The sequence below is a fragment of the Microcebus murinus genome, chromosome 16, assembly GCF_040939455.1.
Source record: "Microcebus murinus isolate Inina chromosome 16, M.murinus_Inina_mat1.0, whole genome shotgun sequence".
NCBI lineage: Eukaryota > Metazoa > Chordata > Mammalia > Primates > Cheirogaleidae > Microcebus > Microcebus murinus.
Window position 1 is genome coordinate 14,946,436 of NC_134119.1, and position 15,009 is coordinate 14,961,444.

The window sequence follows — 15,009 nt, forward strand, 5'->3', positions numbered from 1 at the left end:
CTGTCTACAAATTGGACCTTCCAGATGCCATGCAGGCTAAAATATAGAGAGTCAATATTTATAAAGTATTATAGTATTTTTGCCATTAGGTATTGGGGTCAGCATCTGTGTCTGTCTTTAAACTTATTCTGGAATATTTTGTGGAAACAATATCTGGGAAATGATACCATAGCATTCATGCATGCAGGTGGTTAGGAGAAAAAATGTAGCACTGGCCTTGCTGGTCCTCCCAGCTCTAACTGTTGGGGCAGAGATGCCTAATTACATGGCCAGAGGCTGCAGAGCATCAGGTATTGTCCTTGTTGCGTGGGAGGCTGCTCTTGTCCCAGATGTGCTCATTTTGTTGTTCAATGGTGGATTTGGAGAATGGCTTGGCAGTCATCCTCTTCTTTAGTTACCACACTGACTAGCATGTGGTGAATTGAAAATGGCCACAAATTTGTTGTCTTTCTCCACATCAGGAGGCAGAGTCTATTTCCCTTCGCCTGGCATCTGGACTGGCCTTGTGACCGTTTATCCAACAGAAGTGGCACAGTGGCACCTGCCCACTCCAGGTCTAGCCTTCAGGAGGACTGGCAGCTTCTTATGCTTCTCTCTTGGAATTCCTGCTCTTGGGAGTCCTCAGACACCTGTAAGAAAGCCAGCTGCCTCGCTGGGGAAACCACATAGAGAGCAGAGGCCCCAGATCTACATGGAGAGGGAGGGAGGCTGAGCCATTTAAGCTCACCTGTTGAGCCTCCAATTGACTCCAGCCCCAGCTGCCTTCTGACTGTTGCTGCATGACAGACCCCAGTGAGGCCTGCAGAAGAACTGTCTAGCAGAGCCCCATCAATCCATAGAGTGGCGTGAGATAGTACCATGGTTGTTCTTGTAAAGCCATTCAATTTTGGGGTGATTTTTTCTGCAGTAGTAAGTGGCCAAGACAATGAAGAAGCCAGGAATTGTAATTAGGGGGCAGAGTTTACTTTTTTGGGGAGCCCAAAGGCCATGAATCAGCTGAAGAAACAAGGTCAAACAAGAAATTCTGCTGTGACTTTCTAAAGGTCTTGGCCTTTCAATGTGGAACAGACTCAGGAGTCATCTCTCCTTTGCTGTCTTTGGAAGGGATGAGTCAGTCGGGGTCCTACAGTTAAAGAAGTCTGAAACAGGTATCTGCTGTACTGCTGGAGGCTTTATAAGAGCAATGTGCATGTGTTGTCACTATAGTGTCATTCTTAGGGTGGCTTCTCTGACCCCTAGCAGGGCGTACCCCATAGATATGCTGTTAGAAATGGTCATCACACTATATCCCAGGCAGGTTTCCCTCAAACTCTGATGCATCTTTTTCCTGGGTGAGCTGTCCTCAACCCCTTTGGAAAGGTTTCTAAGCACTAGAAAGGAAGAAACGTACATAAACTCCTGACATCCAAGCACACACACTGGCAGTGCTCCTTTCTTCCTGTGAAAGCCCTCGCCACTGGAGAAAGCTTTTACATCTGCTTCAAAACATCTCCTACATCAGAAAACCCAGAGGCATTGTTTTTAAGTTGATTCTTTGTGAGCACCCACAAAGACAGCACAGGTATTATATTAAGCAGGCTCCCCTTGTTTCCCCCACTCGTTCTGCTTCAAAGGCTTGCTTTAGAGAATAGGGTTCTTTGGGGATCTTCAGAAAGGAAAGGCTCCATTGTTTCATCTCTGTATAGCCTTTGTGTGTCATTGGGCAAGTAATACACAGGGGAGCTATTTGCTGGGGAACCCAGATGGGTAAAGAAGGGCAACAACATGTGCCCTGGGAGACAACTGCATGGCAGTGATTCTCCAGGATCTTGGTAGAGCCAAGGCTGTGTGTAGCTGGAAAAATGCCCATTCATCAAACCCGTTGGTTTTCATTTGTCACAGATATAGCTCTCCTAAATCTTTGTATAGCAGGTATACAGGAAATAATAACATGTAGAGGTTGTCTATAATAAAAAGTTACCAAAGGTTGCTTTACAAGGGTTCATTCTGAAAGTACTATTAAAGTCAAAATTCCCCAAATCCCAATCCTGTTACTAAAAAGCCGTGTTATGAATCTAGAGTCATACTGTCTGATAGAACTTTCTGTGATGATGGAAATTGAATTGGATTGAATTTCAGCAGCTGCTAGCCCCATGTGGCTATAGAAATGAAGCTAGTGTGGTGGAGGAATTGGATTTTAAATTTTATTTAGCTTTCATTAATTAAAATTTAAATGTAAATAGCCACATATGGCTAGTGGCTACTACATTGGACAGTGAGAGTCTAGAGAAATCAGTGGTAAATATAAATAGGTATAGAAGACATTTTAAGGTAAGGTGTAAGCCGTGGTCCAATAAGTCGTTACACTTGAGTGACAGGCAGCTTTCATTTGTTCGTTTGTTTAGTTTTTTGTTTATTAATTCAACAAATATTTGTTAAGGGCAACCTCAAGTTTGAGGCCCACTGATAGGGAGAGGAGTGAAGATTTGGTCACAGTGCCTATAGTCAACAGAACTAGTATCTGCCATGGTGTTTCTGATTAGCATCTCCAACACAAGAAATGTTTTATATTCCAAAGGCATGCCAAGACATACTTCCTTCCAAATAATGTAAAGGCTTCGGAAGACTCACCATCATCCATAATTCCAATGGTAACACCTTTCCCTGTGTATCCCAGCTCCCACGCTTCAGCCACGTTCAAGTCAAGGCCAGGAGTGCCATCAGCTTGCCCAGTATTGATCTGGTATCAATTGCAAAGCAAAGAATATTAATACTCTGGTGTTGTAAAGCACCCATGTAATATTTTCTTGATAGCTCTCCAGTCGCCTAATATTCCAGGGCCAGCTCAAAGGCCACACCTTCTATGAAACAGTACTTTTGTGTGTTCCCCCCATCCCAAACCACCTCTTACAGCCTTTCCTCTCCACTTTCTGATATAAACAATTGATGTTTTATGTAAACATGCAACCCCCATCTCTTATAACTAGATTGCTGTCTTTAAACTCTTTCTATAAGAAAACCTTAGAGCTGCCATTGCAAGAAACCCTCCCTGATTTAGAATTAAATGCTCACTTGTGTAGTTCTTTGTTTATACCTCACATTTTGAATTCAGCACACGTTGTCTTGGATTATTCTTATGGGAATATAATTTTTTCACTAAATAACATCCTTTGCAGGAGGGATCATGTCCTAGTTACCTTTGCAATTTCAGTACCACCACACGAAGTTTTACTCAGAAATATTTGTTGAACTAAATTAAAGATAACTGGTTCACTTTTAGTGCATGTTCTAATACAGAAAAACAAAGCCTACTTCCCCCACCCCCTAAAGAAAGAAAGGAACATGAAGAAAAATTCCAAATTAATACGTTCACTTTTCTCTTTTCATGCATCTTTGTCCTGGGCAGATTTTCTCAAAGATGGATTGTAAAAAAAATAGTAAAGTCAGAGCTTATACTGGCAAAAGCCCACCATGATCAGTGGCTATTTTGTTATTGCTAAAACATTATGTGAATGTCATTAGGGCTCTTTACAAAAATTACTGCCCTCCTCCTTCTAGGCACATGTTAAGACTACACCTCTCCACCCCTTCTGAGGTTAGAGTGGGCACATGACTCGTTTTGGCTAATGGCATGTGATCTCCCATGTCATTTGTCACATCCAAGCAGAGGCTTTAAGAGCCAGTGTACAATTTACTTCATTTACTAGCTGAGGAGCTTATAAAAAAAGCACTGTCAGGATGGAGCTCTGACAGAGCTTAGCCAGCCCGAGTCCCTGAAGGGGTTGCAAAGTATTGGTTGTGTAGCAAGAGTGAGAAACAGGCTTTGATTTTGATAAGCCACTGTGATATGAGGGCTGTTTATTACTGCAACAAATCTAGCCCATCCTCACTAACACACACAAGCTCATTCATTTACGTAGATCAGATTTTCAGGCTTCCATACCCCAAAGCATAAGGCATAGTCAAGCTCTACAGCCGCAGGAGGGACATTGTGACACATTCCTATAATGCAGCCATCCACAGGGCTGTAATTAAGTCCCCTCTCTTGCTCAGCACCTTTTGATCTTGAAGAAAATAAAGCTTCATTCACATTTATACATTAGTCACTCTTTCTCTCAATATGCCCTGTAATTCAGGTGGGTTTGGAGACACTGCTCCCCTTTTGAACACAGCTTAACCAATCCAGTGGATCATGTGGACTGCTGGTGAGCCAGGAAATACTCACTTCACCAGACAGACTGGGTCTTGGTGCCTGGAAACCTGCATCAGTCAAGCCCCATAGAATTGATTTCCTGCCACTGTTTTAGGAAGTACTAATAGATGCTACTTTTCCTGCTTTAGTCTCTGAGCTCTTTTGCTTGCCCCTTGTGAAGTCACCAGATTCTTTCTCTTACACCTGTAACTTCATTACGTCCTCCCGTTACTCTGCCTGTTGAGAGCCCTGGATGGCTCCTCGCAGCGCTTTGATTGACTTTTATGTATTTTTGCAAGTCTTTACTCCTACATTGGTGTGCTTTTTCAGAGCCTAGGAGAATTGTATCAGTTGCTGGTAGTAGCTTTGATTGACCCTAGGAGAGCATGGCTATTCAGTAGTCCCAGAAGAAAGCAGATTAAGGAACCACATGCACAGGTGGTGACAGAAAATCAATACATATTGAAGGGGACAAGGAGGTTCATTGAGCAGAATGCTGGCTAATCTCCCACTGCATAACAAGGAAATAGACATACATCTTTTATCCGGAGTCTCAACATGAGAAATGTTAGAAAGAACACAGAGACACTCACCAGATACCATTGCTTTGTGAAAAGAGGATCATTCATGTTGATGTCAATCTCATTGATGTCTCTGTACCCTCGTTTTTTTCGGTCAAATCCTTCCTGTTGCAAGGCCATCTTTACCTAGAACGACAATACTGGTATATTACTCGAATCTCAACCTGAACATTCTCTTCTAGAATTTGTCTCCAAGAATCCAAATTTAATTTGTATATCATGTGCTTTTTTTTTTCTCAGCAAAAGCAAGTTTATCTCATATGTAGCTCAAAGTGCATTTCTTTAAAATAAGAATTATATGGAGAAAAGTATTCTCAAGGAAAGAAGATAATATGGTCAGAGTCATTAAGTGAAATAACAAAATGAAACATTTTTATTAAGGAAAGAAGATGAACGTGGATTCTGGGAGGGAGAGAGTGAAATAGCATAGATGGTGATTATTATTATTTTTAAAGCATTTGAACTTGGGATATAGCATAGATTATTTTTTTGGAGGGCTTCTCAGCCTTTCATTTGTTGACAGTACTGTGCTATCACATTTGGGAATCAGCTAAAAAAAACCTCCCCCACACCAACAAACAATAAAACTTGCCTGGAGAGCCTGCCAGTCCCATAGCAAAGGCCTGGAAGGTAAATGAGGAACCTTTGAAAAGGAATTGATGGCTGCTGCTGCTGTCCTTGCATGGACAACATTTCATTTTTGGACAGTCAGACAGAACACCAAGCTCTTGGATGAAAATGAAACTTATGAGCTGAGATAGTTCAAGAGGCTCCTGACAACAGCTGGGCTTTGCCCAATCAGGAAACTTTCTTTCACTTGGACAATAACTAATTTATCATTCAATAGCTGTGGCTGGTCCACAGCTACAAACATCTACAAACTCAAGGACGATGCACATGTATAAAGAGGTGTGTGCTGGATATTGATTATTATTTTTATTACATTTCATGGCCCAGCGTTCATTTTTCCTCTTCCCAAATCTCCCCAGTGTACTTGGGGAAATGACCTCAAGTCCATTGGGTTCGGTGTTGGTGGGAGTGAAATTTGAGGTGCCTGACAGCTGCAGGCACTAAGTCTCTCCCTGCCTCCGGGATGCCTCCCTGGGTATCTCTCTCCCAGGACTTGAATCTTGGGAAAGTGGTGCAAAGGCAAAGAACCCTGGGAGCCCATTTATCCTAGAAGTTCACTCACTAATAAATGATCTCTGCTTTATTTAGTTCCTGCAGCCCAGCCCTGGAGCTCCCTCAAGACTCATCCTTCAGCCTCCCATGGATTGTGAGTTCCTGATGTCTTTCCCACAACTACTCTTTTGCAGAAGTGACGTGGAATCAATTTCTGTTGCTTGCAGTCAAGAACTCTAATGGATACAGGATGAGAAAAGGACAGCAGGACCCAAGTCAAGAGTAACAGCAGGAAGGGAAGAAAGAAGAGACCACAGATATGAAAACCCTTTCTCCTCCTTGCTGCCTGGGACTGTGGAGGAATCCGTGGGAGGCTAGTTCATCCCTGCTTTGCTCTGCACACTACTGACACAGGAAGGGCTGGGGCTCATTTTCCAGGGAAATTCTAACTGTTCCAGAAAACTGTGTGGATGTGGAAAAGGAGTGCTAGGTGTGGCATTGGCTCCATGAGTTCTTTGGAGATATTCCAACAAGGGACAGTCACTGTGGCAAGCTTAAAAAAATTTCTCCTAAAGAAATAATGAAATAATTGGAAAAATGAGATGGATGAATATTTTTATAATGGCAAAAATATGGAAAAAACTAATGTCCATCAAATGGAAATAAATTATGATTCAAATATACATATACATATAAACTTATGTATATGTTTGTCTATATAAAGAGATACATGTGTATGTGTCTATAGATGTGAGGGCATCTTAGAGGGTATACATATATATATATTCTAAGAAGCAGATGCCAAGGATTTAATTAGGAGAGAAAATATAAGAAACTGTGATGCAAGTCTGACTATAAGTAAAGGAAAGTGAACAAAGTCGGGCAAATGCATCCTCACCTGCCCCACAGCCTGGGGAAGGTTTTGCAGTGCCAATGGGGATCTCAGCTTGGCTGTCAGAGGAGCCCTGTGTCTTCCAGGAATGGGCCTGCCTCAGTATTCCTGCTGTGTGCAGTCCCTGTGGGAAGTGTGGCCTGTCGCCACGCAGGGATAGATTTCAGAGCACAGCAGCTGGGGTCCTTGATCAATTATTCTCCCCGATGACAGAGATCTGTGGGGCACATTCTCATAGCTCTGTGTATGCGCATGTGTGTATTCATTCATGGAGAACATTAAAATGTTGAGTTCTCAACCTGGAAAGGTAAGCATGACATGCCCCTCTTGGAACCTTCTTTTACTATAGAACCAAGTATGCAGTCAAGACTGTCACTGAGCTTGGGAAAGGAGTCTGAATTTGCAACTTCCTATTTTGGCTCCACAAGGAGGCCTTTGTCTGCTCTGCTCACTAAAGGGAAGCCTGCATTGGCTTCTACTTAGGGACTCCCATTATATCGGATTCATCATCAAGAATTTCCTGGAGACAGCACCTTTCCTTGAGAGGACCTTCAGTAAGCAAGAGCAAACTGGAAACTTGAAAACGCTTATCTTGATGTTGTTTCCTGGCAGCTCAAGAACAAAAAGACTCACATCGGATTTCACCTTTTTAAATAACAGTGCAGAATGGCTGTTACCACCACTCCAAACTCAATTAGACCAAGTGTACTCTAATGAAAAGCCTGCTCAAATTCATTTCCATGAAATTAATTTTTAATTCCATAAATTAAGTTTTAATGGAAACTAGTGATGCTTTGGAATGCTGCACTCTCTGGGCACTACGCCTTCTTGCAACTCGGAAATGTGGGAATCCTGAAATTGGAGGAGGCTTTCTGAGTCTGTCAGCTTATCTTCTTGTCCTCAGTGAAGATTGCAGCTACACATCAAGAGAGATGAACATCTTTAAAAATATGCATTTTCACTTGTTACACAAAAAACTGAAGAATTTTTTTTTTCACAATGATACCATGCAACCCTATCAATTGTTTTTTATTTTTCTGCGTTCTCATTCAATCCTAATTTGTATTCATTCCTAATTTTTATACACTAGTAACCATAACTATAGATGAAATCGTGTATTCTTTCTTCACGGAGTATCCTACCATGAGAATTTTAATATGCTGCTACTTAGCCATCATATGTTACTTTCTAATGTCTAACTACACAATTCTATAGCATCATGTACCATAATTTACCCAATTATTTCCCTCTTATTGGTCATTTAGATTGTTTTTTATTATACATAAAATTATTGAGAACAGAGAGATGAGGTTATAAACTATTTAAAAAGACCTCTGGGGCTGATTTCAGTGTTATAATTTTATGTGTGATAAAGCCTTTAATGTCATAGAGATATTTCCCAGTATCTAAACTATATTTCTCACATTATAACTAAAAGGCCACTGACTTATTCTCTCTTCCTCCTTCTCTGAATTTTAACCTTTCACACACAATGCCTTTTATTACTGCTTGGCTGTGACACTGATGACATGCATAAAACTTAATTATTCCCCTTCTTCAACAATCGTGTACAGTGAACTTCCATATTTAGTTTTAGAATGCTGCCCCAGTTAGGACCACGGACCTACACATTTGTACAAACAAAAACATAGAAGAAGATAGGAATATTTGTTACTAGGTATTATTTTATTAAAATGAACAAATGGATATTCTACAATTCTAGTTCAACTTTTGAAACTTAATTTTATGCCTGTGCACAAATGTTACCCAGGCAACCCTGCCCACCCTGGCCCCTCCCAGTCCCTGGACAATGTGCCAGTTACAGACCATACCGGGATAAAACAGAAACCACACACAGCTCCGCACACTTGCATACTATTTATAGTTTAAGGAGGTATTTCTACTATGTTTTATCTTCCCAACAAAACTACGGGGTGAGTGTTGTTGCAGTTGAGGGAATGGAGGTTCAGAAGCCACTGTTCGACAGTTACAACATGGCGGAGCCACCAGGTTGACAGATTCTCGGTGCTGTGAACTTTCCACTAAGCCACTTTGCCTCTCCCTGAGGGCATGTAACACAGCCAGCCTTCCAGTATCTGGTGCAGCTTTACTGTGGATATAGCTCTCAAAGGGCCATGAGCGCTTCCCTGCTGGGCTGATAATTAAACCGCTGTTAATTAGCATTGGCTGTGCTAAGTAGGGAGGGGCCAGGACAAAGGGGGACAAACGGGAAACCTGCCTCCAAAAACGGTGAGGAACATCTTTGCTTGAAGTGTATGCAAGAAAAGGGACATAAAACCCCAAACTAACATGTTGCTGAAAATACTGAAGCGTGTTAATCTATGATGTTCTGGATTATGTAGCACTATTATTTTCTGCACCACTAAGAATTATTCTATTTGCCACTGTTATGGGTTGAATTGTGCTCAAAGTATATTGAAGTGCTAACCTCCAGAACCTTATTTGGAAATAGAGCCTGTCACATGGAACCTGTTAAGACGAGGTCACTAGAGTAGGGCGAGCCCTCCATCCAATATGGCTGATGTCATTATAACAAGAGGACAGAGAGACACAAGGAAAATGCCACGTGGAGACACACTGACACACAGAGCAAAGCCAGGTGAGATGGAGGAAGCAGAGATTGGAGTTATGCTACTACAAGCCAAGGAATGCCTGGGTCTACCAGAAGCTGGAAGATGCAATGAAAGATCCATTTCTAGAAACTTCAGAGAGCATGGCTGTGCCAACACCTTGATTTTACAGTTCTGGCCTCCAGAACTCTGGGAGAATAAATTTCTGTTGTATGAAGCCACCCAGTTTGTGGAACTTTGTCATGGCAGCTCCAGGAAACAAACGCAATTGCTAAGAATGAAACTACGTCACAATGTTTCCTTCTCATTTGTAACCTTCATTTTGTAAAAGTGAAAGTGCTTAAAGTGCTCTTATAGTTTTATTTGGACAAAGATTTCTTTTACCATATGTAACTTTTTCAAACAACAGGAAACAAGGAAAATGTTAGCCAGATCAATTGGTTCCCATGTCCCTAAAATTCCTTCACATTTGGTGTCTGAGTCATTATTGTTCATGTCTGTGTTTTTCCACAAAAGATCGTCCTCTGTGCCAACAGAGCGTTGATGATCCCACATTTCTTGAAAGAGTGTGCCACTATTGTCTTCGGGATTTCCTTCCAAACTGCCAACTGGTATTCTGCAAGTTCGATGTCCCAGTCAAGACAATGACAACTTTGTCACTCTTGTTGTTTGCTGAGAGCAGTGATAAGATGCATACAAAACACATGCATTTTAATATTGATGATGTATGGTAGTTTTTGTCTTTCTGTATTATTTCTCTGGCAAACTTTTGAGCAGTTAATCAAAGTAGAACTTTTCTCAGTTTGCCCCTCCCCAGGACTGGGGCCCCTAATCAGTGAGCTGAGGGACAGTCACCCAGGGAAACGTGTGCTTTGGTGAAAAGAGCCCTGGATTGGGAGTTCAGGCACTGCCTCTGCTTCCTAACTCTGTGTTTTTGAGCATAATAGTGACCTTCCTGTCCCAAGACTCAGTTTCCTTATCCCTAAAATAGGAATAATATTTAATACTTTCATCTGAGGGTTGCTTTGAGGAACCAATAATGTCAATGTCTGTGAAACACCAGCACATCGCAGGTGTCTGCAAATGTCAGTTCGCCTACCGCTCCTGCAGTCAGCTGTCCTCCACCTGGGTGCACATCAAAGTCATTTGGGGGCCTTTAACGATCCGCACACCCAGGACACACTGCGACCCAGTCAGAGTCTCTGGAGGCTTTGTTTTCAAACCCTCCAGGTGGGTCCACGCTGCAGCCGAGCTTGACACTGTCTGGGAGGCTTGTTTTCTTCCTTTGTACAAGACTTGCCTCTACCTCTCAGAATTGTGGTGAGGCTCAAACAGGATCTAGGCTGTGAAATCTTCATTTTGTAAAGAGCTCAGCAGATGGGAGGACTTGTGGCCATCACCATGCTGAAGGTGTCACCCCTAGGTCAGGGGAATGCCACTGCCTCTCAGCCATAGCCCCTCCCAGCTTCTGTCCCACCCTGGGCCTCTGTGTCTCTCTCTGTGGAAGGACATTAAGAATGGTCATTGTAAAACAGAGAAGCAGGGATCCCCCTCCTGATAATCCCTGTTGACATTAAACAGAAAAAATAAAATAAGGGAACCCATGTGCATGGTTAGGAAGTCAAAACAATATAGAAAATTATAAAATGAAAAGGGAACTCTCAGTCCTCCTTTGTCTCCTTGCTCCCAAATAGCTCCCTCCTGGAGGGTAACTGCTGTTCATTACTTCCTGGGAATCCTTCCAGAAATTGTTCATATGCACACTAGTAGATACACACACACACACACACACACACACACACACACACACACACAAAGGCTATCTGGAAAGTATCCAGCCATGTAATATGTTAACAATGGCCGAATACTTTCCAGACAGCCCCCTTGTGTGTGTGTGTGTGTGTGTGTATCACACATACATACACATATAGACAGGCAGATTCTGTGACAATTAGTGTATGTTAGCATGCTCCTTTTATAATGTGGTGGGTTGAATGGTAGCCCCCCAAATATATGTCTACATCCAAATTCCCAAGACCTGTGCATGGGAGTTTCTTGGAAAAAGGGTCTTTTCAGATGTAATTAAGAATATTGCCATGAGATCATCCTGGATTATCTGATTGGGCCCTAAATCTGATGAAAAGTATCTTTATAGGAGACACGAGAGGAGAGACACGCACAGAGAAGAGGAGAGGCCGTGTGAAGCTGGAAAAAGAGATTAGAGTGATGCGGCCACAAGCCAAGGAGTGCCTGGTACCACTACAAGACAGAAGGGTGATGTAGGATTCTCCCGGGAGCCTCTGGAGGGAACACGGCCTGGCCGACAATGTGATTTCTGACTTCTGGCTCCACAACTGTGAGAGAGTAAATTTCTGTTGTTTTAAGCTACTGAGCTTGTGGTAATTTGTTATGGTAGCCATAGAAAACTAATACTTTAGTAATAATTTAAGAGAGGTTAATATATATAATATCTCTATATAGTATATAAATGTTTAATATCCCCATATAGATTTGATATATTATAATATATAACTAGTAGATATTAAATATATACTATTATATAAATAATATATAGTATCTATGTTATTATATCTATATGTTAAAACACCTATATATAAATATTATATAATAGTGTGCTGAAGAGAGGCAAAGATATAAAATGCAACCAAAATGTTTGTACTCTCATATTTTCTTGAAATAAAAAACAATCTGATAGTAGCTCTTTTAAATTTAGTACAAAACAATAATGCTAGCATGTACTGTTCTTAACAAAATCTCTTATTCTCTTTTAGCCACCTATTATTCCATCATGTGATTAAAACAAATTTAATGATCTTGTCACCTATTGAAGGACATGCTGGTTGGCTGGGTATTTCGTTGTTGTTATTCTGTAATTCTGCACAGTGCTGCAGGGAATATCTTCACACACACACTGAGTGTGCACACACACAGCCATGCACACAGTGGTGATGTTTTCCAGGCATGTCATTGGGATAAATTATAAGCAGTAGGATTGCTGAGTCAATACATTTTCGTAAGGTAATGATCGCCAAATGCCCTCCAGAAAGCTTGTACCAAATTACACCTTCACTAACAATGTGTGAGAATTTGGGGGATTTTTGAAAAAATGAGGGTCTGTGTGGCTGTTGTGATCAGTGGGTCTGGGGTGCCTCCCAGGAGCCTGTATTTTAAGAGTTCCTGGGTGACTGTGCTTCACTCCTGGGCTGAGAACCCCAGGAGTGGCCAAGCTCCGGGATCTCCTTTAGTCGGAGGTCCCCCGTGCTGGGAAGGTGGTAAAATCCCAACGCTCAGGCCAAAGCACAGGGCAGCAAACTGAGAGTCATCAGGGTGGGCTGTGGGCTCAGTAGTTTCTAAAGCTATCCAGGTAATTCCAGTGAGCAGCCAGGGTGGTGGGCCAGTGTGCTGGGGGCTCCTCTCTATTCTCTCTTGACTACACCCTACATAACTCAGGTCAAGAACTGAAATCAAATTAAACTGTAGATGAGGGCAAGGGACAAAGAGCATCTTCATCAAAGACTCCCAAAGACCACCCTCAGATCCATTGGAAAATATACTCTCCCTAAACGCACCTAGCTGGTGGGGGTGGTGGTGATGGCAGGATGGGTGGGGTGGGAGAGTACCAAGAATCCAGCAAAAGTTTCCAAAGAACATGGATCGAAGGGACCCTTTAGTATGGGCTGAGGATTTTCTTTTCCCTAATAGGTTAAAACAAAACAAAAGCCAGAAACAGCCTGCACAACACATTAGCTAGAACACCCATGGGTGGGCTTGAGGACACACCGTATGGGATGCAGGGTTATGGCTGAAGGCAGAAGGCCCCTCTGGTGCTTGGCCTGACCATCCTCATCATCCTTGCCCTCCTGGGGAGGGGAGAGGGTCTCAGTCACTCTTGGCAGGTGCTCGCAGAAGTGTTCTTCCTGTCTGAGGTGTGGAAGGGGCCTTTGGTTTCCAGCTGGGACGGCTGGGGAGAACTGAAATGGATTGGGTTGGGTATCCTTTATCTCACAGAAAGGAGAACAGAGCTCGATTTCGTTTTAGGCACACTTCTGACTTCTAGGTAGCATAGAATGCTGTGGAAAAGGAGGCAGCATGGCACCGTGGATGACAGCTTGATTGTTGGGACAGGCAGACAAGTCACAGGCCCCGTTGTACTTGCTGTTGATGGGCTGCGAGATCTTGAGCAAGCTGTTGAACCTGTTTAAAGCTTGGTTTGTAAAATGGGCATGAGCTCTAATGATGATTAATGTTTATTGAGGGCTGATGGTGCACCAGGTGGTGCTCTGAGTACTTTATGTACATCAGCTCAGTTATTTTTCCCAGCAACCTCATGAGAGGTTAGGAATGAGAGGTTAGGAAGGAAGGTGAGAAGACAGTAAGTGGCTGGTTAGGGGGCACATGGCTAGCCAGAGGTAGAGCCACGGTGCATGGCTGGTACGGGCTGGATCGTGTCCTCCCCACATCCCCCTGTTGAGGTTCTGATGGAGATAGGGTCATTAAGGAGGTAACTAAGTTAAAGTGAGGTCATGAGTGTAGGGCCTAATCCAAGATGACTGATGTCCTTTTAGGGGGCATTAGAACACTGGTGCAATCGGGGGCATGATAGGAGGACACAGGGAGAAGACGGCCATCTACAAGCCAAGGAGATGGCCATGAAGACATCCTGATGACACCTCGATCTTGGATTTCTACCTCCACAAATTTCTGCTCTTTAAGGCAGCCCAGGCTGCGGTCCTTGGCTGTGGCATCGGAGCAGACTGACGAGCACCCCGGCAGCCCAGCTGCGAGGCCTGCCTGCTTCTCACTGCCCTGCACTGCTCCTCTGCTCCCATTGCACAGGTGGGTTGTGGTGAGGACCCAGTGAGATGATGCTTATAGATACCTGGCCTGCAGCACAGCACTCAAGGAATGCCAGCAATTACTGCTTTAATTATTGCTAATGTTGTAATGTGGAACGGCAGTGGGTTGGTGCCTTCTCTTGTTCCAGACCATCTCGAGCCAGGTTTGTTTTATTCCAAAGTGGCCTAGAGCCTTTGCTTCATTCCTCTTGCTCTTAGCTAATTGAAGACACATCAGATTAAACACAGGAAGAGAAATCAATTGGAGTCCATTCCTATGTGTGTTCTGAATCCATGAGTCCCTACCTACGGGAGGGAAGAGAATATCTCCACTTTTTCTATTTTTAAAGACAATTTTTTTTAGAGCAGTTTGAGGTTTGCAGAAAAATTGAGAGGGAGGTATAGAGAGTTCCATGCACACCCTGTCTCCACACATGCCCAGCATTCCCCACCAGAGCACACTGTGCCTTTGTTACAAGTGATGAACCTGCACTGACACATCCTGACCACCTGGAGTCCACAGTACACATTACAGCTCATGGTCGGCTCTCCCACTCTTTCTGACTCTCTCTAGAGATGAGAGAGGCCAAGGCAGGGAAGACATGACCCAGGGGGGGTCAGACACTCAGAGGGAGGGAGAGAGCAGGTGGCCAACATCAGGGAGTGTGGCTGTGTGATTGCCTCCTTCAGTGGGCAGGTATGACTTTTTGGGAAGCCCAATTATAGGCAAATCACACAGCTTAACTTCTCAAAGAACGCCGAGTTAAGTCACAATTACGGCTGAAGGCACAGTATC

At 43.1% G+C, this 15,009-nt stretch overlaps 1 protein-coding gene across 1 annotated transcript in view; it reads right to left on the reverse strand.

Moving 5' to 3' along the window:
• The window catches only part of PCSK2 (proprotein convertase subtilisin/kexin type 2), a 229,894-nt gene that overhangs the window by 103,360 nt on the left and 111,525 nt on the right, over positions 1-15,009 (reverse strand). The window contains exons 3-4 of the mRNA XM_012759525.3: positions 4,765-4,878; positions 2,611-2,719 (exon numbers count right to left, since the gene is read on the reverse strand). Coding sequence (XP_012614979.1) covers positions 2,611-2,719; positions 4,765-4,878 — 223 coding nt within the window. The remainder of the gene's footprint in view (positions 1-2,610; positions 2,720-4,764; positions 4,879-15,009) is intronic.